The 24,048-nt window shown below is 46.6% G+C and overlaps 1 protein-coding gene across 4 annotated transcripts in view; it reads left to right on the forward strand.

Annotated features, from left to right (window-relative positions):
• Positions 1 to 464: 464 nt before the first annotated feature.
• The window catches only part of ABL2 (ABL proto-oncogene 2, non-receptor tyrosine kinase), a gene marked incomplete at both ends in the record, with an annotated part of 95,595 nt that continues 72,011 nt past the window's right edge, over positions 465 to 24,048 (forward strand). For all 4 annotated transcript variants that reach the window (XM_080698372.1, XM_080698374.1, XM_080698373.1 and 1 more), the window contains one exon: positions 465 to 621. In XM_080698372.1, the coding sequence (XP_080554498.1) occupies positions 465 to 621 (157 nt within the window). The remainder of the gene's footprint in view (positions 622 to 24,048) is intronic.

Raw genomic sequence — 24,048 nt, forward strand, 5'->3', positions numbered from 1 at the left:
GGCGGCGGCCCGGGAGCCGGGCGTGGGCGGGGGTCGGCAGGGCCGGTCCCGCCGTGGAGGCCGGGCCGGGCTGCACAGAGCCCAGGCCTCGGGAGCCGCAGCCCACACCGCCGCGGGGCGTGGCCGGGGCGTGTCCTGGGCGTGGGCCCGCGAGGCCCCGCCCCGAGCGGCGGAGGCGCCCGGCGGGCGGGGCGGGAGACGCTCTGCCCCGCGCCGCCCAGCGCTCGGTGGTTTAAAGATGGCGGCGGCGGCGCTGGGGGCGCGGAGCCGCCGGAGGGGGAGGGAGGAGCGGAGTCCGTGAGCCGCGGGGGGGCGCGGCGGCCGGGCGCGGAGGCCGGAGCGGGGCGGCCGGGAGCGGGGCCGGGGCCCGGGCCGGGCAGGAGAGGCCCGCGCGGCGCCCGCAGCCGAGGCCGGCGAGGAGGAATGTGAGCGCGGCCGGCGGCGCGGAGCACGCGAGCGCGGGGATGGGGCAGCAGGTGGGCCGCGTCGGGGAGGCTCCGGGGCTCCAGCAGCCCCCGCCGCGCGGGATCCGGGGCAGCGGCGCGGCCCGGCCGCCCGGCCGCCGGCGGGACCCGGCGGGGCGCAGCGCGGAGCCCGGCTTCAACGTCTTCACGCAGCACGGTGAGCGCGGCGGCCGGCGGGGGCCCGGCGGGGCGGGGCGGGGCGTCCGGGCCTGGCGGGAGGGGCACACCCCTCCCCCTCCGCCCCAGCCCGGCTGGCGGCCGGGGGCGGCGGGCTCGGGCGGCGGAGGGCCGTGGATGGAGCCCCGGGAGGGGGATGAAGGGAGGTGGGAGGGGGAGCCGGCTGCTGGTGGAAGGAGCTGGAGTTGTGCCCCCAGGCGTGGGGAGATGGAAACGAACCTCGGGAGATGGTGGCCCGCTAGGTGTGGGCTAAGTCCGGCGATGGGCAGCGTCAGGATGATGCCGGACACATCCTTCTAGACTAGAGGAGCAGAAGGCTAAGAGCTCGTCACTTCTGACATGGTTTTGTTTTTCAAACTACACATGAAGCAAGGGCTCTGCCAGACCTTACTCCTGTTCCGTGCCTTCAGTAAGACACAATTCCGAGGTGGCCAGCAGGGCTGTAGGTTGTGGGCATGGTTAGGGCTTTGGTGTGAATGTAAACAGTTCTTTATACTGTGTATGTGTGTGTACATGCATATATATATTTGCACACACATACTTGTATATATCTTCTATATAGTCTGGAACCTATTTGGTCTCATGATCTATGTATTTTTAGAAGAGTTGTTTCCAAACTTACAGCATACACTCTTTTTTTTTTTTTTTTCTACTTTTAATGACAGACACAAAATCTAAAACTGAAGCTCCTGGAGGAACCATTTGTTCTTGCCAGTCTTGTACCTCTCTTCAAACTTAACTCTGGCCTCCCTTTGGGCCTTAAATTTAAGCACGGTGTCCGTAGATTTAGCGGTTGAATCCACTCTTATTCAAAGGGCTGTCCATGTGATACCTGCGGACATGAGGTGACTGTGGTTATAAATTTCACAAAAGACTTGCTCTTTGACCTGTTGGTGATCTTCTTGCATATGGCAGCTGTCAACGCGACCGTGGTTGTACGGGGCCGTCTGGTGTGTCATTGTCAGTGTTATTCACAGCGATGGCCCCAAGTCTGGAGTAACTCAGACCAACAGCAGCACCTTCTCAGGTTTTATAAACTTGCTGATTACAACAGCAACCAGCTGGGTCTACAGCAGAAAGTCTTATGTATACTTATCAGTAAAAATCTTATACTTGAATAATTTGTTTTCATTAATTATATGCGTATTCTACTGTGCCAGTATGTAATTTATAAACAGACACAGAAATAGAACTTAAATGATGGGAGGCTGGGACAGGAGGATCGTAGGGTCGAGGGCAGCCTCAACAACACAGACTCTCAGCAACCTAGCAGGACTCCGTTTTCAAACAAGGAGCTGGGGATGTAGCTCAGAGGTCGCATGCCTCTTGATTCAGTCCCCAGTACCCTCTCCCATACACACAACGGGAGGGAGGATGAGATGGGAAAATGTGTCGGGCTGAGGATGTAGCACAGGGGTAGAGTGCATGTTTAGCATGCGTGAAGCCGCGGGGTTCGTTACCCTCATGAAAGAAAAAAAGTTTTCTATTTTTTTTTTCTTTTTCTTGTGCTGGTGATCTGAGCCCAGGGCTTCACACATCATAGTCAAGTACTCCAGCACCCAGCTACATCCCCAATCCCCAAATAAGTATTATAAGAGTTAATGGGCCGGGCATAGTGGTGCACGCTTGTAATCCCAGTATTCAGGCGGCTGAGACAGGAGGATCACGGGTTCGCCGGCAACTTCAGGTACTTAGTGAGGCTCACAGCAACCTAGCAAGACCCTGTTTCAGAACAAAAAAATTGAAAAAAGGGCTGGGAGTGTAGTTCGGAGGTAGAATGTCCCTGGGTTCAATCCCTAGAAACTAGCACACACCTCCACATCCCACACAAAGAGTTAATGGGCATGGTGGCACACACTAGTAATCCTAGCTACTCATGGGCAGGCTGAGGCAGTGGATAAGAAGTTTGAGGACAGGCTGGGCATGGTGGCACATGGTTGTAATCCCAGTATTTGGGGGGCCGAGATGGGAGGATCTGGGTTCTAGTGAAACCCTGTTTCAGAATAAAGAATAAGAAGTAGGGCTGGGGTGTAGCTCGGAGGTAGAATGCTCTGGGTTCCATCCCCAGTACCTCAAAAAAAAAAAAAAAAAAAAAAAGTTTGAGGCCAGCCTGGGCATCTTAATGAGATAGTGAGATCCTACATTGAAATAAAACAAAAGTTAAAAAGAGCTGAGGATGGAGCTTAATAGTAGACTGTTTGCCTGGCATGAACAGAAAGAACTTTGGGCGTAAAAAAAAGTATCGCAAGATGAGACAAGCCCCCAAAACCAGGTGTGGTGACACACACCTGTAACCCCGGTACTTGGGAGGCTGAGACACAGGTTCCAGGACAGCCTCCGCGGGGTGGTGAGACTTGGCAAGCTAGTGGGACCCTGCTTCAAGACAAAAAATAAAAAGGTCTTGTAGCTTGTAGGTCAAATGCCCCTGGGTTCAATCCCCGGTACCACCAAGGGGGGAAAAAGTGTAGGAAAAAGGAGGGGGAAGAGAAAGAAAGGGCGTTTTGGAGGAAGTAATAGAGCCAGAGGAGCTCAGGGACCCATGGCTGCTAGGTGAGTTCTGCATTTCAGCTTCTGGTGAAACTTGACTTGTGTCTTAATGGAGGGAGGTATAGGTAATTTGGAGCCACTTCACCTTTACGTGTCTGTTAAGGACATGTGTGAGCATCTATTCAAGGTATATGAATATTTTATGTGAATGCTATATAAGTTAGTCTTTACTGAAATGTCTTCCTAAAACAGGTGAAAAGAATAATTTTTAGGAGAAAAAGCTATCTCAGCAGCTTTGCTTTATGAGAAGTGTTCCTGTGCATTGAACTTGGCCCGGTGGGCAACAGTGATCCTCTTCCTGTCGGGTCTTACTCAGGACGGAAGGTTTTCAGAGGAGGAGGAAGTCGTGGAGAATGGGCTAGGAAGAGATTTTGAAGGATGGACAGGGTTTGGAGCTGTGGAGCAGGACAAAAAGAGTCGGCTGGGTGGGAAAGAGCAGTGGGAATGGCGGGGACTGTTGAGATAGTGAGGGCACACGCCAGGTGCAGTCACCGTATGAGTTGAGAATTCAGAGCAGAATTGGAAGTCAAACTCTGGTCCTGTCTCTACCTGGCCGAATGATTTAATTACCGTCTTCGGGTTTCTTTATCTCTAAAAGGAGAGATACCTTTTGGTTTACGGTTCTAAGATTCTAATTTAGAAGCAGTGGGAAGGAGACTTTGAATAGGTTGGGTTGGACTGGGTTGCAGGAAATCAGGCAGAGGAGTTATCAGTTTAGTGGATTGGCTAGTTTATAGTATCTGTTGGTAAACCCAAGTGTGAAACCCTGAAAGCCTGGCCTAGTTGTGGCAGTGAACTGGCAGGGGAAATGGGAGGGGTGAATTCAAGGGACATTTCATTCATTCAACAAGCAAAAGGGGTGTGTGTGTGTGTACATACGTACGTGTACCTTTTATTGTACTGGGCTCTGGCAGTGATGTAAACATAACGGAGCCCTTGCCTTCATGTCTGGATCTAGAAGAAGAAGAAAGAAGAGAGATTGCATCAGAGTTTGAGACTGAAGAATTAAAAGTCTTCATGGATTTGAAACCTGACTCAGCTGCTTCTTAGTTGTTTGACCTTGGGCAGGTTATTTAACTTTTTTATGTTTTAGATTCTCCATCCGAAAGATGGGGATAATAATAGTGCCTAGCCTTATGAGTTAATACATGCAAAGCAGAATAGCGCCTGGCACACATAGAGCATTCAGTGTGTGTTCGCTGCTGCCATTACTATTTATATTATTGTTGTTGTTGTTGTTGTTGTTATTATTATTATTATTCACAGCTATAAGCCAGTCATGATGTCACAGACTGTAATCCCAGGACTTGGGAGGCTGAGACAGGAGGATCACAGGTTTGAGGCCAGCCTCAGCAACATAGCAAGAAAACAAAACAAAAAAAGGCTTAGCGGGCGCCGGGTGTGGTGCTTGGGAGGCAGAGACAGGAGGAATGCGCAGGTTCGAAGCCAGTGGCTTAAGAGACCCTGTTTTCCAAAAAAAAAAGTGTCTGGGAGTGTAGCCCAGAGGTAGAAGGGTTTCCAGGAACCCCAGTACCACCAAAAAAAAAAAAAAATAGAGGCTTAGGGGTGTAGCTTGGAGTTAGAATACCTCTGGGTTCCATCTCTTGTAACACACACACACACACACACACACACACACACACACACACACACACACACGATAGGAATGAGTCAAAGGTGACACCCAGGCTTTGAACCTCTTTGGGATGGTTATGATTTTATTGATGCGCCTGGCAGTTAGAAGCTGATTGAAAGGAAGGGAGAGGGCAAGTATGTTACCAAAGACGGGTGAAAATGTCAAAGGCCTGGAACTAATAAGTAATATAGAAAACAAAGGTGAAGTAGGTAGTTTTTATTTTATTTATTTTATTTTTTTTTGGTACTGGGGTTCCTGGAGCCCGTCTACCTCCGGGCTACACTCCCAGACCTATTTTATAGGTTTTATTTGGAAACAGGGTCTCTTAAGCCAGCACGGCTGGCTTCAAACCTGTGTAATCCTCCTGTCTCTGCCTCCCAAGCGCGGGGATTCCAAGCGTGCGCCACCACGCCCGGTGAAGTAGGTAGTTTTTAAACAGATATTTCAAAACTTCTCTAGATGGGTTCTTGGCCTCGGCAGTATCGACCTTTTGGGCTGGATGTTTACTTGTTGTAGGAACGTGTCCTGACCATCGTCGGAAGCTCAGCAGCTTTCTGTGCCCACTCGATGCCACTGGCACCCACTTTCAGTTCCTCACTTACAAGTACAAGGTCTCCAGACGCTGCTGAAGCCGGGATGTGTAGAGGTTGACAACCGTTGCGTGGAAACGGATGCAGAAATGAATTCGATTCAGAAGTTCCTCAGTAGATGTATCATTCGACATTTACGTGGAAAAGAATAGAATCTATAACTCGTAAGAAGTTGGTCTGCAGTATTGAGGTATTAGCATGTAGCTTTATACATGAAAGTTAGGTCCTCCAAGCTCTCGAACTTACATGTGGGCTTGAATGTAAGTCAAGGATTATATGCAACATAGGAACACTTTATCAGAGATTTTTGTCTCTTTAGCCAAAATGGTAATTTTTTTCATTTTTAACAATACATGGTAGGCTTGTAGAATAATTTGCCTGGCCAGAAGTGCTTTTGTGAATGTGCTTTAGAAGGAGCATAAATAATGAGTTGTTCTTGTTATGAAAGGAGTGAGTGCAGGGCATTCTGAACTCTGCAGTACTGGGGATTGAACCCAGGGCATTCTACTTCCAAGCTACACCCTCAGCCCTGTTCTTAGTTTATTTTGAAGCAGGGTCTCACTGAATTGTGGAGGGCCACACAAGTAGCTGAGGCTGGCCACGAACCTGCAATCCACCTGTCTCTGCTTCCCAAGGACTGGGATTGTAAGTGTGCACCACCACGCCCGGCTCTGTCTTGTGCTTTTAGTCTTTACGCAGTGAAGGGTGTAGGCATCCCTAGGTTGAAAACGATACTCTAGAACCGTACTCGGGAAGGATGTGGTGACTACTGTAGTAGCTCCTGGATCTTCTTATTTTTGTCTTTCCCAGTACTCAAGATTGAACCCAGGGCCTTCAACATGCTAGGCGGGTGCTCTACCATCCAGTTACATTCCCAGTCCTTTAAAATTTTTATTTTGAGATAGGGTTTTGCCCACCTTGGTGTTGAACTTGTGATCCTACTACCTTAGCTTCCTGAGTAGCTGGGATTATAGGCATGTGCCACTCTGTCAGCGATGGTTACGGATTCTTGTAAACTAAACCAACCAATCTTCCTTCCTTCCTTTCTTCCTTCCTTTCTTCCTTTATAGTAGTGCTGGGAATTGATCCCAGTATCTTGCACATGCTAGGCAAACACTGAGCTATAACCCTCTCTCTGAAAATAAAAAATTTAAAAATCAGTGTTATATTACAGATATACAGTTGTGTCTGTATTTTTGGCCAAGTGGCAGAGTAAATTGGAAAACAGATTGTTAGCCCTGTTGACAGTAAGATCCTGGGTAAAATTATGAAGTCTGAAGTCATTTTTTAAGGGTCTTCAGCCTTCTGTAAGAAGAAACCATGTAGTAGTGCACACGTAATCCCAGCATTTGGGAGGCTGAGACCAGAGGATCATCGTTCAGGGACAGCCTCAGCTACTTAGTGAGGCCCTTGGCAACTCAATGAGACCCTGTTTCAAAATTTAAAAATAGGACTGGGGGTGTAGCTCAGGGAAAGAATGCCCCGGGGTTCCATCCCTAGTACCACAAAACCAAACCAAAAAATAGGGCTGGGGGTGTAGCTTGGAGGTAAAATGATATCAGTACTGCAAAAAGAGAAAAAAAAAGAAACCAAAAGCCAAACAAAAGAAAAAGGAAAAATTAGTCTTACTTCTTTGTATGTTTTTCCCCCCCTCTTTACTTACTTTATCAAAACACAGAATAAGCCGGGCATGATGGCACACAGTTATAATCCCAGTTCTTGGAGGCTGAGACAGGAAGAGTGCAGATTCAAGGACAGCCTCAGCAAGTAGGGAGACTTGCATCAAACTAGTGAGACCCTGTTTCCAAATAAAATAAAATAGGCCTGGGTGTATCTTTACTAGAATGGCCCTCAGCTCAATCCCTAGTCACAGGTCACAGGTCACAGGCAGACAGACAGACACACACACACACACACACACAACGAAGGAGCATCACAGGTTTGCGGCCACCCTCAGCACCTTAGGCCTTCCACAACTTAGTGAGACCCTGTTCCAAAATAAAAAAGAAGAAGAAGAAAATGGGGCTGGGGGGGTAGCTCAGAGGTAGAGTTCCCTCCTAGCCCAATTTTTTATTCATTATTTTGAAACAGGGTTTCACTAAATTGGGGAAGGCCTAGCAAGTTGCTGAGGCCGGCTGTGAACTTCTGATCCTCCTGCTTCAGCCTCCAAGTGCTGGGAGTACAAGCGTGCACCATTACGCCTGGCTAGCATATGGGTTTTAGAATCAGATAGAATTGTGTCTGACATTGGTACATGATTTATCATTCCAACCTCAACAGGTTCAAAGAATTGAAAATAAAACGATAATTATAAAATTGAAAATAATAATTATTGTTTGTGGCGCTAGGGATTCTACCTCTGAGCTACACCCTCAGCCTTATTTTTATTTTAAACGGGGTCTCACTTAGGTTCATGAGGGTCACACTAGTTGCTGATACTGCCCTCAAACCCCCAATCCTCCTGTCTCAGCCTCCCAGGTACAAGCAATACAAGCATGAGCCGCCACACTCAGCTTAATAGTAAAATTGTATGACGCTCTTACGGAGGCGCCGGGCACTAGTGCTCGATACACAGCACTTTCGTTGTTGTCCTTACATCACGATGGCTGAAGATTGCATGAGTCCGTGGAAAGGATTTGCAAGCTGTTTAAGGTTCTGCTCCTGCTGTCAGTGTGCAAGTGTCTTAGCATCTGCTCTTGTGTGTGTGCGCTGGGGTTGAGCCCAGGGCACACTACCTCCAGGCCACACCTCGGGGGTTTTTGCCTTTGTTTTGTTTTCAGTTTGAACTGGTCTCACTGGGTTGTTCAGACTAGACTCAAATGTGCAGTCTTCTGCCTTAACCTCCTGAGTAGCTGGGATTACAGGTGTGCACCGCGCCTGGCAGAAAGATGCACTTGTGTGTGTGTGGGCATTGGGGCGAACCCAGGACTGTTCTGCTCTGAGCTGCACTCCCAGCCCTATTTTGTTTTTTATTTGGAAACAAGACCTCGTTAAGTTGTTGAGGTTGGATTCAAACCTGTGATTCTCCTGTCTCAGCCTCCCAAGCACTGGGATTATGAGCGTGCACCACTCCGCCCGGCTGGAGATGCACTTCTGAAAGTGTGGAGTTAATCAGGGGAAAGGGGGTGGAGGAAATATAGGGATCTGCCCACAGACCGTGCTAGAGAAGTGGGGTTCATTCACTCCTGGAGGAATAGGGTGATATAAAATAAGGGCCCTTTACTACATGCTATATGCTTGGCATGTTCTATGTGCTTTATATGCCTTTTTTTTCTTTTTTACTTAAGTTGTATAAAACCCCATTTGCCCAAATTGAAACAGATTTCAAGAAGTTTGGATTTTTTTTGTGATTCTGTAGTTTTTTTTTTTTTTTTTTTTTTTGTGGTGCTGGGGTTCCTGGAAACCCTTCTACCTCTGGACTACACTCCCAGACCTATTTTATATATTTTTTTGGAAACAGGCTCTCTTAAGCCAGCGAGGCTGGCTTCGAACCCGCCCGATCCTCCTGTCTCCGCCTCCCAAGCGCGGGGCTCACAGGTGCGAGCGAGCGTGCGCCACCACGCCCGGCGGTTCTGTAGTTGTGATATATGGTGGTGCTTCTTGACCTTTGGAGTATGTGTTTTTGTGTGTATGTATACACAAAAAATGTTACCTCATCTCTCTTGAGACCTGTGTTTTCAGAGTGTGGATCAGGGTTAGATTTGTACAGTATGTTGCTGTGGATTGGGACTTAGGGGCTCTAACCAAGAGAGTGGCGGCCCTCGCCAGTGCTGGGGTAACACTGGACGGTCTTCGCCTCTAGGCATAGGGTCAGTGTGGGGGGTGGGGCTTGCGGGCTTGAACCCAGGGGTGCTCTACCATTGAGTTATATCCCCTTTTTATTTATTTTATTTTGAAACAGGGTTTTGCTAAGTTGCAGAAGCTGGTCTTGAACCTGCGATCTTCCTGTTCCAGCGTCCCAAGTACTGAGATTACAAGCATGTGCCCCACACCTGGCTTAACATTTTTTTTTTATTTTGAGACAGAGTATCCCTAAGTTCCCCAGGCTGGCCTTAGTCTCTTAAGTATCCGGAATTCTCAGTGTGCACTCATATTTCTCTTTTGGGGGGGGGTGTTGGTGGTACTGGGGATGGAACCCTTCTACCTCCGGGTTACACTCTCAGACCTATTTTATATTTTATTTGGAAACAGGGTCTCTTAAGTCAGCTGAGGCTGGCTTCGAACCTGCCTGATCCTCCCGTCTCAGCCTCCCAAGCGCGGGCATTACAAGTGTGCCCACCACGCCCGGCACTAGTATTTCTTACTAAAGACTTTTCTATCTCTCTTGGATGGAACTGGAGAGCATCATGTTTTTCTTATCTGTGGAAGCTAGAGAGAAGAGAGGGGAAAAGAGAGAACTCTCATGAAAATAGAAGGGGCCCAGGGAGGGGAGAGGAGGCAGGGAGGTCCCGGAGTTGAAGTTGATCAAACTGCTCTGTGCCATGTGCATGTGACACAGTGAGACCCACTATTCCCACGGTTATCAAGCACTAATAAAGAGGAACACATGAAACTAAGTTTCATATAAAATGTTTGCTGATTCCCATGTTAATTGAAAAGTGTTTAATAAATATGTTAATTAAAAAATAGGTGTGGTGGCGCACAGTTGGAATCCCAGTGATTTGGAGGCTGAGACAGGAGGATTGTAGGTTCCCTGCCATCCTCATTTAGGCCCTCCGCAACTTAGTGAGACCTTATTTCAACATGAAGAATAAAAGCCGGGCGTGGTGGTGCACGCTTGTAATCCCCGTGCTTGGGAGGTGGAGACGGGGGAATCACAGGTTCGAAGCCAGCCTCAGCTACTTAGTGAGGCTCTCAGCAACTTAGTGAGACCCTGTTTCCAAATGAAATTTAAAATAGGTCTGGAAGTGTAGCCCGGAGGTAGAAAGCCTCTGGGTTCTACCCTCAGTGCCATCAAAAAACCCAAAAAACAAGAATAAAAAACAAGGCTGAGGGTGTAGCTTGGAGGTAGAATTTTAAATCCCTAGTACCGCAAAACACAAATAAAAACCCAATAATACTAGTCCGCGTGTAAGCTTGCTTGCTTAAAGAACCAACAGCACGCCTTGGGCTCTGCCCGCGCCCGTGCACTCGGCCAGCGCTGGCTCTTGGCCCGCAGCACACAGCCGAGCTGGCCCAGGCCTTTGTCCGCCTCGGTTTGCTGTCCAGGGAGTGGAGGGGTGTAGAGACCTTTGTGTGATGTGGAGCAGGCCGGAGGAAATGTTGCAGAGCCTAATAAGTACACGGCATGTACACGTGCACTCTGGTAATGTGTTCCTTTCTGGCTAATTCTAGCAAAGTAAAGTAAGGAGGCTGGAGGACAGAAGCTTGCCACTTAGCGTTCTGCGGTTCCAGGTAATTACTAAGGAAACATTTTCCTAACATAACAGTACTAACAAGGACAGTTTGTATCACCCAGCTATTCCCTGAAGAAAGTTTGACACATGAAGGTTTTTGTTACCATGGCTTTCTTTGATTAATTTTGAAATTTGCATTTTTAGTCAGTAACATACAAAGGTATCTCAATGTAAAAAAAAAGGTAACTGTAGAGAAGCATGTACCAGACATGAGTCCCTTTGACACCGCTCTAGCCCGTGTCAGGAAAGCACTGCTCAGGGTGATGCTGTGTTCCCAGACTTGCTGTTTGTGAGTATACGTATTAAGGTTTTGCTTGCCAAGTCACAAGTGTGTGTGTGTGTGTGTGTGTGTACTGGGGATTGAATGCAGGTGTGGTCTACCTCTGAGTTATACCCCAGCCCTATTTTATTTTAATATTTATCTTATAGCACTAGGGGTAGAACCCAGGGTACCTCCAAGGTATACCTCTAGCCTTTATTTTACTTTTTATTTTGAAACAGGATCACACTAAGTTCCAGAGGGCCCAAATTACTGAGGCTGGCCTCAGACCTGCAATTCTTCCGTCACGGGCTCCCAAGTACTAAGATTATGGGCATGTGCCACCATGTCCAGCTACACGCAGCTTTTTAAAAAATTCTAGCTGGGCTTGGTGGCGCACACTTTTAATCCCAGCGTTTGGGAGGCTGAGACTGGAGGATCGTAGTTCGAGGACAGCCTCAGCTACTTAGTGAGGCCCTCTGCAGCTCAGTGAGACCCAGTTTCAAAATAAAGAATAAAAAAAATAGGGCAGGGGGTGGAGCTTGGAGGTCGAATGCTCCTGGGTTCCATCCCCAGACCCCCCCCCCAAAAAAAAGCTACTTTTTAAAAAATTCTGTCATTCCATCAATCTTTATCTTCTCTGATATTGTTAACCTACTATTTAATTACTAAAAGCTTTATTAATGTGGACATTTATTTTGACTGTCCTAGCAGTCATTGTGTGTATGTATGTTTTTATCATTAGGTTCTTTTAAAAATTATTTGGGTATTGTTACATCTTATATTTTCCAAAAATCTGTAGAATTAGGTTAGAAAACTTAGCTGGGTGCGGTGGCACATGCCTATAATCCCAGTACTTGGGAGGCCGAGCCACGAGGATCACAGGCTTGTGGCCAGTCTCAGCTACTTAGTGAGGCCCTTTACAATTTAGTGAGACCCTGTTTCAAAAGAAAGAATAAAAGTATAGGGCTGGGAGTGCAGGTTGGAGGTAGACTGCCCCTGGGTTCAGTGCAAAAAACCAAAACAAAACAAAACAACAAACAAAAAAACTAGAAAACTTGGTGGATTTTTTGTTGTTGTTGTTATTAGGGATTGAAATTAGATGCATTCTTCTTCCAAACTCTACCCCCAGACCTATTTTATATTTTATTTTGAAACAGAGTCTCACTAGGTTGCTGAGGGCCTCACTAAGTTGCTGAGGCTGGCCTTCAACCTGTGATCCTCCTGTCTCAGCCTCCCAAGTACTGGGATTATAGGCATGGGACATGACACCTGGTTTATTTCTGAAGCTTTATACCTACATATATATATATATATATTTATATATATATATATATATATTTTTTTTTTTTTTTTTTTTTTTGGTGGTACTGGGGGTGAAACCCAGAGGCTCTTCTGCCTCCAGGCTATACTCCCAGACCTATTTTATATTTTATTTGGACACAGGGTCTCTCTAAGTTGCTGAGAGCCTCCCTAAGTAGCTGAGGCTGGCTTCACGATCCTCCTGTCTCAGTCTCCCAAGCGCTGGGATTACAAGTGTGCACCAGCACGCGTGGCCTATATTTGGGTTTTGGTTGTTCTTGTAGTTGAGGACATTCTGATTATTTCTCTGGTTTCCGCAGTGCTTACCTTTTTATTTCCTCTAATCTCATATTTGTAGATTCTCATTTCTCTTTTCTATACCTCATCATCAGTTTTCCTTATTACCAGACTCCGTCAGGCTCGTTTGTGACTGGCTTGTTGAGCCGTCACACATCTGCAGCAGTTGATTGTTTTACCTCGGTGGTTTGCTGTGCGTCGATGACTGCAGCTGACGTACTGCACAGACAGCCTTCCTGGAGACAGTGGGACCCGGACCTCCAGGACAGGAATGCAGCCGGGCCGTCCAGGAACAGGAAGTGGAAGGCTGCTAGAGGCTCAGCCAGTGTTTATTTTCTGTCTCTTGTTTTGGCTTCTGTTTTCTCATTTTATTCTTTTCAAACATTCAATTCATATCATACTTCCTTTTTTTTTTTTTTTTTTCCTGGTACTGGGGATTGAACCCAGGGGTATTCTACCTCCAAACTCCACCCTCAGCCCTTTGTAAATTTTTTTTTTTTTTTTTTTTTTGCAGTACTGAGGACTGAACCCAGGGGCATTATAAGGGTGGGCCACCGCGCCCTACCCCTTTGTATTTTTTGTTTTAAAACAGAGTCTCCGAGTTGCTGTGGCTGGCCTTGAATCTGCTATCCTCCTGTCTCAGCCTCCCAAGTACTGGATTATAGGCATGCACCATCACACCTGGTTGCTTTTTTTTTTTAAGATACTTGCTTTTATTTATTTATTATTTATTTATGTTACTGGGGATTGAACCCAGGGGCATTCTACCTCCGAGCTACACCCTCTGTCCTATTTTTTATTCTTTATATTGAAACAGGGTCTCACTGAGTTGCAAGGGGCCTCACTAAGTAGCTGAGGCTGGCCGTGAACAGTGATCCTCCTGTCTCAGCCTCCAAATGCTGGAATTACAAGCGTGCGCCACCACGTCCAGCTAGGATACTTGATTTTAAACCAGGCATGGTGACACAGATTTGTAATACCAGTTCTTGGGAGGTTGAGACAGGAGAGTCACAGGTTTATGCCCAGCCTCAGCTACTTAGTGAGGCCCTCTGCAAGTTAGACCCTATTTCCAAATAAAGAATAAAAACTAGGGCTGGGAGTGTAGCTCCAAGGTACAATGCTCCTAGGTTCAATCCGTAGTACTGCAAAAAAAGAACAAAAGATATTTGCTTTTAATGTTTCTTATTACTTAAAATCCTCAAGTGGAATTAACAAAATGCTGGTTTTGGCCATTTCTATGATAGTCTTTAAATATCCTGCATATTTGTTTTTCTTTTCCCTGAGAGTGAGAGAGAATGTGTGTGTGTGTGTGTGTGTGTGTGTGTGTGTGTGTTTTGTTTTAAGAGTTAAGAGAGATTGTGATTGCTAGACAGACACAGGTGTAAAAATTTAGAACTGGCAGAAACTGTAACATGGTTGATTTATGGACAGGCACACTGGAACTCGGAGAGCCCCCAAGTTGATCACGTACACATGACCTTACGGTAGGTAGATTAAGAGAGAAAAAGTTCTGTTTCCTTACTCTTCACTGCATTCATGGCTGAGACCATTATGATAGAGGCAGATTTAAAATCTATCTATATCATATATGTATTTGATATATTTATATTAAATATTAAAATATTTAATATATATACTTCAGTTTTATGTGACACTGGATCCTTCAGAAACAAAGGTCAGAGAAATAGAAGAGTGTGTGTGTGTGTGTGTGTGTGTGTGTGTGTGTGTGTGTGTGTGAGTGACATGTGACAGGCAGACAGACAAGAGATAGAACCTAGGACCATTCTACCTCTCAGTTGCATTCCTGGCCCTGTTTTATTTTTTGTTTTGAAACAGGCTCTCACTAAGTTGCCGAGGCCGGCCTCAGCAGTTGATTCTCCGGTCTCGGCCTCCCCAGGTACCGGGATTAGCAGGCACGCATCGCTGGGCCTCAGCCTATGCTTTAATAGCAGGCCGAGGGCTAAGGGCAGGGCGTGTGTCCCAGATGCCTTATTCTCTCTGCTTCCATCTCAAGTCACCATCAGGAGCTGTCCGTGTCCTCTGGTTTGCTGCCGGAAATATTGAGCTAGGAGAAACTGTTTCCTGCCTGAGCCCACACAGCTCGGAGGTAGCAGAGCTTTGTTTGAAGTTTTGTGGTTTACTCAGTTGTCTGCCGCCTTTAGGGGGAAATACCCTGCACGGATGTGCCACCGTCATAAGAAAGCCTTCATGAAAATATCATAAGAGGAAAAATAAACAGCAGATAATTCACTTTACTAAGGGTTAATGAATAGAGTTGATGTGTTCATTTTGAGACTAGTCTTCATATAGTCCTAGGTTTATGTACATGTTCCACCACGACCAGCGTCTGTTAATACGTGTGTGTGTGTGTGTGTGTGTGTGTGTGTGTGTGTGTGTGAGAGAGAGAGAGAGAGAGAGAGGCGGGGGGGGGGGGGAGGCGGGCAAGGAATTTGAATCCAGGGGCATTCTACCTCGGAGCTACATTCCCAGTCCTATTTTTTATTCTTTATTTTGAAACAAGGTCTCACTAAGTTGCAGAGGACCTCAATAAGTAGCTGAGGCTGTCTGTAAACGCAGTCCTCCTGTCTCAGCCTGCCAAGTACTGGGATTACAAGCCTGCACCACCTTGCTCAGCTCTATTACTACCTTTTAAAAGTTGGTTTTCATGCCCGGCGTGGTGGTGTACGCTTGTAATCCCAGCATTTGGGAGGCTGAGACTGGAAGATCACAGTTCGTGGGCAGGCTCAGCTCCTACTTAGGCCCTCTGCAACTCGGTAAGACTCTGTTTAAAAAAAAAAAGAATAATAAAAAGAAAAATAGGACAGGGGGTGTAGCTCGGAGGTTAAATGTGCCCTTGGGTTTCATCCCCAGACCCGCAAAAAAAAAAAAAAAAAAAAAAAAAAGTTGGTTTTCAGCTGGCATGGCATGGTGGAATACACTTGTAATCCCAGTACGTGGGAAGCTGAGGCAGAAGGATTGTGGGTTCAAGGCCAGCCTCAGTAATTTATTGAGGTCCTCAGCAACATAGTGAGACTTGTTTTATAGATATATAGATAAATAAGATAGGATGATGGTGTAGCTCAGAAGTAAATTGCCTGTGGGTTCAATCCCAATACCTTAAAAAAAAGTTGCCATTTTATCATTCTGTGTGTGTGTGGGGGGGTACTGGGGATGTAACCCAGGGGCTTTCTACCTTTGGGCTACACTCTCAGACCTATTTTTTTAATATTTTTTTTAAATTTGGAAACAGTCTCACTACATTGCTGAGAGCCTCACTAAGTAGCTGAGGCTGGCTTCAAACCTGGGCGATTCTCCTGAATCTGCTTCCCAAGCGCTGGAATTACAAGCGTGCACCACCATGCCCAGCTTCATTCTTTTTTTGTGTATGGTACTGGGTATTGAATCCAGGGAGCATTTTACCTCTGAACTACATGCATGCCCAGCCTTATTTTATTTATTTATTTATTTATTTATTTATTTATTTATTTATTTGTGGTTCTGGGGTTTCTGGAAACCCTTCTATCTCTGGGTTGCACTCCCAGACCTATTTTATATTTTTATTTGGAAACAGGGTCTCTTTCTCTCTCTCTCTCTCTTTTTTTTTTTTTTTTTTTTTTTTTTTTTTGGTGGTACTGGGGTTCCTGGAAGCCCTTCTACCTCTGGGCTACACTCCCAGACCTATTTTATATTTTTGAAACAGGGTCTCTTACGCCAGCGCGGCTGGCTTCGAACCTGCGCGATCCTCTTGTCTCCGCCTCCCAAGCGCGGGGATTACAAGGGTGCGCCACCATACTCGGCCCTGGAAACAGGGTCTTTTTTTTTTTTTTTTTTTTTTTTTTTTTTTTTTTGTGGTACTGGGGGTGGAACCCAGAGGCTTTCTACCTCCGGGCTATACTCCCAGACCTTTTTTATATTTTATTTGGAAACAGGGTCTCACTAAGTTGCTGAGAGCCTCACTAAGTAGTTGAGGCTGGCTTCGAACCCATGCGATCCTCCTGTCTCAGCCTCCCCAGTGCAGGGATTACAAGCATGCACCACCACGCCCGGCCAGCCCTATTTTTAAATGTTATTTATTTATTTATTTATTTATTTATTTATTTATTTTTGTGGTACTGGGGGTGGTACACAGGGGCTTTCTACCTCTGGGCTATACCCTCAGCCCTATTTTATAATTTAATTGGAAACAGTCTCACTAAGTTGCTGAGAGCTTCACTAAATTGCTGAGGCTGACCTCAAACCTGTTATCCTCCTGTCTCAGCCTCCAAAGTACTGGATTACAAGTATATACCACCATACCCAGTTAATTTTGAAATTTTAATACATGACAGTATAGTTTATTTAGGCATACAAACTTATTTCTATGCTTCTGAGTAAATATAGGTAAGTATAAAATACAGTTTGTCTTGTTAACAAAGCAGCGTTCTGATTGGGTATGTTCGAGCACTTCAGTTAAGTTAGTCGTAGTCTTTCTTAACTCATAAGAGGACACTTTGAAATGACCCAAAAACACCTTCTCACTCACTAGAAAAGCTCATTGTTGGGTCTTACAGGGCTGGGGGCTGGTGAAGCATCTAAGCTCAGAAGGTGGTGGGGTACATTGTTGCGTGTGGGTACACTGGGATCAGGAAGGAAGCCACCGTCCGGGCCTCATGGAAACCGGAGCTGGTAGGCTCCTGGAAAAGAGCGCAGACTGCGGCCCGGGCTCAGGGCCTGGCCCTGCCTGGCTGCTGCGTCTGCTCGGTGTCCCGGTGTCCCTTCCCCGGCCCTCTCGCTCTCAGCGTGTCTGTGGCTCCCTCTCCTTCCTCTTTATCATGACAATTCTCAGTATATTCTTTTGGCATTTTCCCCTGCTGCTAAGTGGCTCAGTCCTCCTTTTAAATTTTAAACAATTCATTTATTGGAGGGTCAGTACTTCTTTGTGGTTCAAAATTCAAAAGGCATGTAAATTTTCCTGTTCTTCCAGCCATCTTAATTTGGCAGTACAATCAATTTCTTTTATTTCTGGAGATATATATGCATACAGATATATGTCTTTTATTTCTGGGTCTGGGGATGGAACCCAGGGGCATTCTACCTCTGGGCTATACCCCTGACCTATTTTATATTTTATTTGGAAACAGGGTCTCACTAAGTTGCTGAGAGCCTCACTAAGTATCTGAGGCTGGCTTCGAACATGCACGATCCTTCTGTCTCAGCCTCCCAAGCGTGGGGATTACAAGCGTGCGCCACCACGCCCGGCTGCACCTCGCTTTTCTTTCTTTTTTGCCCCCCCCACAACTTATCTTGGAGATTTTTCCATGTCAATAAATAAGGAACTTGCTTTGTATATGGTACTGGGAATGAAATTCAGGGCCATTCTACCTCTGAACTACACCCCCAGCCCTTCTTATTAATTTATTTTGAATTATTTTAAAATTATTATTTAGTTTTTGAATTTTGAAATAGGGTCTTACAAAGTCTCTGAGGCTGGTCTCAAACCTGTGATCCTCTTATCTGAGTCTCCTGAGTACTGGGATTACAGGCATGGACTACCATACCTGGCTCTTTTATTTTTGAATGGATATATAGTGTTTCATTGTGTGGATGGATAGTATACTCAAGCTGATTACAGTGTTACTGAGAGAAGTATTGTTTGTTACTTTATGCAAGTGCTTGTAGAGCTGTAGAATAAATTGAGGCCAGCCCTGGAAAGCTGGGCATGGAGGCCCCGGCCTGCAATCCCAGCTACTTGGACTCTGCGGCAGGAGAACACAAGTTTAAGGCCTTCTGGGCAACTTAGAAAGATCCAGTCTCAAAAATTTAAAGGTAAAAATAAAATAAGAATAAACGCCTAGAACTGGAATTGCTGACAACAGGGAATGGAATTGTCAAAATAACCATTTCTTGAGTAAGCTTCCTCTTTTTGGAGGGGGTTGGTGGTACTGGGGGTTGGACCCAGGGCCTTGTGGTCGCGAGGCAGAGTGTCCTGCCACTGAGCTGTACCCCAAGCCTCTGAATAAACTTTTCACCATGATTGTGTTTAAAGGTTGAGTAACCTTATGCTAAATGCTTAGAACTAGAAATGTTTCAGATTTTGAAGTTTTTAGGATTTTCTAATATTGGCATAGATTTTGTAGATTGAAAATCACTAATCAAGCTGGACATGGTGGCGCACACTTGTAATCCCTGCGCTTGGGAGGCGGAGACAGGATCACGCAGGTTCGAAGCTGGCCGCACTGGCTTAAGAGACCCTGTTTCCAAATAAAAATATAAAAAATAGGTCTGGGAGTGTAGCCTGGAGGTAGAAGGGCTTCCAGGAACCCCAGTACCACCCAAAATAAAAGAAAGAAAGGAAGAAGGAAAGAAAGAAAAAAAGAAAGAGGAAAATCACTAATCAAAAATTCTGAAATCTGAAGCTGAGTGGTATCACTTACCTGTAATGTCAGGACTTGGGTGGTTGGGGTAGGAGGATTGCAGATTCAAGGCCAGCCACAGCAACTTAGTGAGACTGGGAATTAGAATGCCCCTGTGTTCAATCTTCAGTATGAAAAATAAGGAAGAACGGAAGGAAGGGAAGGAGGGAGCAGGGAGGCTGAAATGCTCCACCTGTGACTGGGAGCATTGGCGACTAAGCGTGCTCCGCGTGCACTGGCGCCCTTGTGCGTGTGATTCTATCTTGGCCTTTCTGTTCTGTTGGTTTGCCTGTCTCTTTATGCCCATTACCACACTGTTTAATTACTGTGCCTTTACAGTATGCACTGCATCGTGAGGGTACGGGTATATGCTTGTGCTAAGCTGCTGCCTTTGAATCTTGTCTGCCATTTCCTTAGCTGTGACCTTGGGAAGTTACTTAACGTCCCTGTAATTCAGTGCTCTTATTTATAAAATGGGGATGATAGCCAGCTGTGGTGGCGCACTCTTGTAATCCCTGCGCTTGGGAGGCTGAGACAGGAGGATTGGGCAGATTTGAAGGCAGCCTCAGCTACTTAGTGAGGCTCTCAGCAACGTAGTGACACCCTGTTCCTAAATAAAATATAAAATAATTCGGGGCTGTAGCCCAGAGGTAGAGGTCCCTGGGTTCCATCCCCAGGACCACAAAAGGGGGGGGGGTGATGATACCCATTATTACGTATTTATAATGTCTAGTATAGTAGTGTTGTGAGAATTGAGTGAGTTAGTTAGAGGGCGTAGAACACAGCTGTGTGTGTTGGCTTTTGTCACTATGACCAAAATACCCGACATGCACAATTTAAGAGAGGACATTTGGCTCCCAGTTTCAGGGATTTAATTCATGGTCACTGTCTTTGGACCTGAGGGCAGAGGCAGAACATCGTGGTGGGGAGTAGCAGAGGGGAGCTGCTCAGCTCATGACAGCAGGAAGGAGAGAGGGGAGAGCCGGGCGTGCCCCAGGACCTCCTGAGCCTTCTGCCCGCCTTCACCCACCTTGCCTCCCCACCTCCCAGTAGCCCATCAGTAGCCCTGGGATGCCAGAGGCCTCCTGTCTGAACACTCCCCAAAGCCCCACCTCCTTAGTCTCTGGGAGGACATCCAGATCCAAACCAGAACCAGCGCTTACGTGGCGCGAGTTAGTGCTGACCGTGTGTTAGGTATTTCTCTTTGGTTGCTGCTATCCAGTAAGGCTAGTTCTTTTTCTTTGACCTTAGTTTTGAGAGTATTCCTGGCAGTTTTTTTGGGGGGACCACTGGTGATTGAACCAGTGGCATTCTACCTCTGAGCTATACCCTCAGGCCTATTTTTTTTTTTTTTTTTTGAAACAGGGTCTCACTTAGTTGCTGAGGGCCTCACTGAGTTGCTGACCGTGAACCTGCGATCCTCCAGTCTTAACCTCCTGAGTACTGACTGGTTTCAGGCATGTGTCCCCTCACCTGGCTAGTCTTGCTTTTGGAGTAGCTTTATAAGCCATGGTCTAGGCAGAACAGAATAGGTTATGAGTTAGTAACAACAGCCGTCTGTACCCCGTCCCCGTGGATCGGCACACCACAACCCTTGTGCACACTGCGTGTCCAGTGTGGGTCACTGGGGAGGTACTGGGCAGGAAGTGGGCTGTGCCCATTTTTGGCATTCAGAGGCCTAAGCCAATGTCTTCAACCATTATTCTTGAGTGCTGGCAGTTGCCATTGCAGAGAGAAAGAGTGAAGGCGAAGTCATGTACTATGGAAATTTAAAGGCCAAAAGGGGCTACTTGGCTTCCTCTGGTTCTTCATTCACCAAGAGCAAGTCCTCTGGCTTCACATAACGTTAAAGGGGTGGGGACTCGTAGTTTGCTCTGCGCCTTGGAGCAGCCGGGATACTTGACGCAGAGCTGGAGGACTGTCAGTTCTGGTTGTTAGTTTGTGGCACGCACCCTGTTTTAGTTCTGAGGATTTCACCTAGGGCCGCGTGCATGCCGGCCAAGTGCTCCAAGCTGCTGAGCTCTCTCCCCAGCTCTTTTTTATTTTTTTATTTTGAGACAAGGTCTTGCTAAATTTTTCAAGCTGGTCTCAAACATGACGTCCTCCTGCCTTAGCCTCCCAAGTAGCTGGGATTACAGGCCTGGTCAGCACTCTGAGGTTACTCTTTATGTTATATGCAATACAATAATCACCCCCTCCTTTTTTTATGGTACTGGGGATGGAAGCCTTCTACCTCCGGGCTACACTCCCAGACCTATTTTTTTCTTTTTCTTTCTTTTTTTTTTTTTTTGGTGGTACTGGGGTTCCTGGAAGCCCTTCTACCTCCGGGCTACACTCCCAGACCTATTTTATATTTTGAAACAGGGTCTCATAAGGCAGCACGGCTGGCTTCGAACCTGCGTGATCCTCCTGTCTCCGCTTCCCAAGCGCGGGGATTACAAGCGTGTGCCACCACGCCCGGTGTCCCAGACCTATTTTATATTTTATTTGGAAACAGGGTCTCTTAAGCCAGCGCGGCTGCCTTCGAACCTGCGCGCTCCTCCCAAGCACGGGGATTATAGCGTGCCCTATCACGGCCGGTGAAATCTTCCTTTTGTATGTGGCAACAGCACTGATATGAAACTAAAATCTCTGTGTGATGTTTAGTCTATTAATCAGATTCAGAGGAGATTCTTTTTGATCCAGATAACTAAATGAAACAGATAACTTAACAGCTGGTCTTTAAAGAAAAACCTTAGTAATTTTTTAGGCTTCCACATGGGTGGTGGGAGTGGAGATACAAAAAGGAACTTCCACTTTTTTTTCTTTTTTCCTTTTTTTTTTTGTTTTTGTTTGCAATACTGGGGATTGAACCCAAGGACATTCTCCCTCCGAGCCACACCCCCAGCCCTATTTTATTCTCTATTTAGAAAAAGGGTCTCACTAGGTTGCCGAGGGCCTAAGTAGCTGAGCCTGGCTGCGAACTGCAATCTTCCTTGTCTCGGCCTCCCAAGTGCTGGGATTAAAAGCGTGCGCCACCGCTCCAGTAAACTTCCACTTTTAATTCTACCTATGTCTGTATTACTTGAATTTTTTTTTCCTGTAGTGGCAGTTATTGTTTTTTTGTTTTTGTGTTTTGGTGGTACTGGGATTCCTGGAAGCCCTTCTACCTCCGGGCTACACTCCCAGACCTATTTTATTTTTGGAAACAGGGTCTCTTACGCCAGCACGGCTGGCTTCAAACCTGCCAGATTCTCCTGTCTCCGCCTTCCAAGCGCAGGGATTACAAGCGTGCGCCACCATGCCCAGCTTTTGTTTTATTTTTTAACTTTAACACATTTTTAAAAATTTACTTTTGTGGTGCTTAGATCCATCCCAGTGCCTCACGCATGCTGGGTAAACGCCGTACTGCTGAGCTGTGCGCTGCCCTCCTGCTTTAAAGATGGGAGTCTCACTATGTTGCTTAGATTTGCTTTCAAACTTCTGGGCTCAGGAGATCTTCCTGTTTCAGCCTTTAGTGTAGCTGGGACCGCAGGCAGGTGCACTACACCGCACCCAGGTTAAACACTGTACCCAACTTAAGAAATACTTTAAGAGCGTAAACCAACACAAAATAATTCTCTTCACTCCTGCTCATGCTGAATGAAATGATGCATAATAAATGGCATAACCAGAGCTGGAACAGAAAACTCTAGCATACTTTGCTTTCAAGCCAGGCCTGGTGGCGCACGCTTGTAATCCCAGCATTCGGGAGGCTGAGGCAGGAGGATCGCAGTTTGCGGACAGCCTCAGCTGCTTAGTGAGGCCCTCCGCAACTCAGGGAGAATTTGTTTCAAAATAAAGAATGGAAAGTAGGGCTGGGGGTGTAGCCTGGAGGTAGAGTGCCCTGGGCTCCACCCCAGGACCGCAGAAAACAACAAAACAAAGAGACACACTTGCTCTTCAGTCTGCCAAGAAGCTGCGTTAGTGCCGGCTTCTGTGTGTGTAAGTGGTACTGGCTTCTGTGTGTGTGTTCTATGTGTGTAAGTGGTACTGGGAATGGAGCCGAGGCGCCTTTTACCCCCAGCTACAGCCCAGTCCTGTTTTATTTTTTATTTGGAAACAGGGCCTTGCTAAGCAGCTGAGGCTGGCCTTGAACCTGCGACCCTCCTGTCTCAGTCTCCCAAATCCTGGGATTACAGGCCTGTGCCACCACGCCCCACTCTGTATGAATCTTCTAACAAGAATAGAAATTTAATTCTTTTTTGGTTGATATGGGCAATGAATGCAGCAACAAAAAAGACGATACCTTTGAGGATGACGACCTCTGGGATGGTATTAGTAAGAGTGAGGAGCTCCCTTGAGCGGGAGGCCGTGGCGCGCGGCAGTCTCCATTCATACAGAGGGGCCTGGTGCGTGTTGCCTGGCTTTCTGTGGGAAGTCTTCTCTGGAGTACATAACTTTATTCCATTTCTTTATTAATTTATTTAGATTTTGGGTGGTGCTGGCTGTTGAACAGCTTGAGTCTGTTACTGAGCTACATTCAGTCCTATTACTTTTTTTTTTGGTGTAGTACTAGGATTGAACTCAGGGTTATTCGGACTCTGAGCCACACCCACAGCCCTTTTTTATTTTGAAACAGGGTCTTGCTAGGTTGATGAGAGTCTCACTAAATTGCCCAATCTGGCCTTAAACCTGCAGTCCTCCTGTCTCAGCCTCCCAAGTGCTGGGATTACAGGTGTGTGTCACCACGTCCAGCTGTATTGCATTTGTTTGTTTTGTGGTACTGACGATTGAACCCAGGCACGTTCTACCTTTGAGTTACACCCCAGCTGTATTTGGTTTTGAAACGGTCTCACTGAGTTGCGGAGGGCCTCACTGAGTTGCTGAGGCTGGCCATGAACCTGGGATCTTACAGTGTACTTCACCATGACCAGTTTGTTATTACTGTGTGTGTGTGTGTGTGTGTGTGTGTGTGTGTGTGTAACTTGGGATTAAATCCAAGAACATTCTACCTCTGAGCAATATTC

This window comes from Muscardinus avellanarius (assembly GCF_963383645.1).
Source record: "Muscardinus avellanarius genome assembly, chromosome: 7".
NCBI lineage: Eukaryota > Metazoa > Chordata > Mammalia > Rodentia > Gliridae > Muscardinus > Muscardinus avellanarius.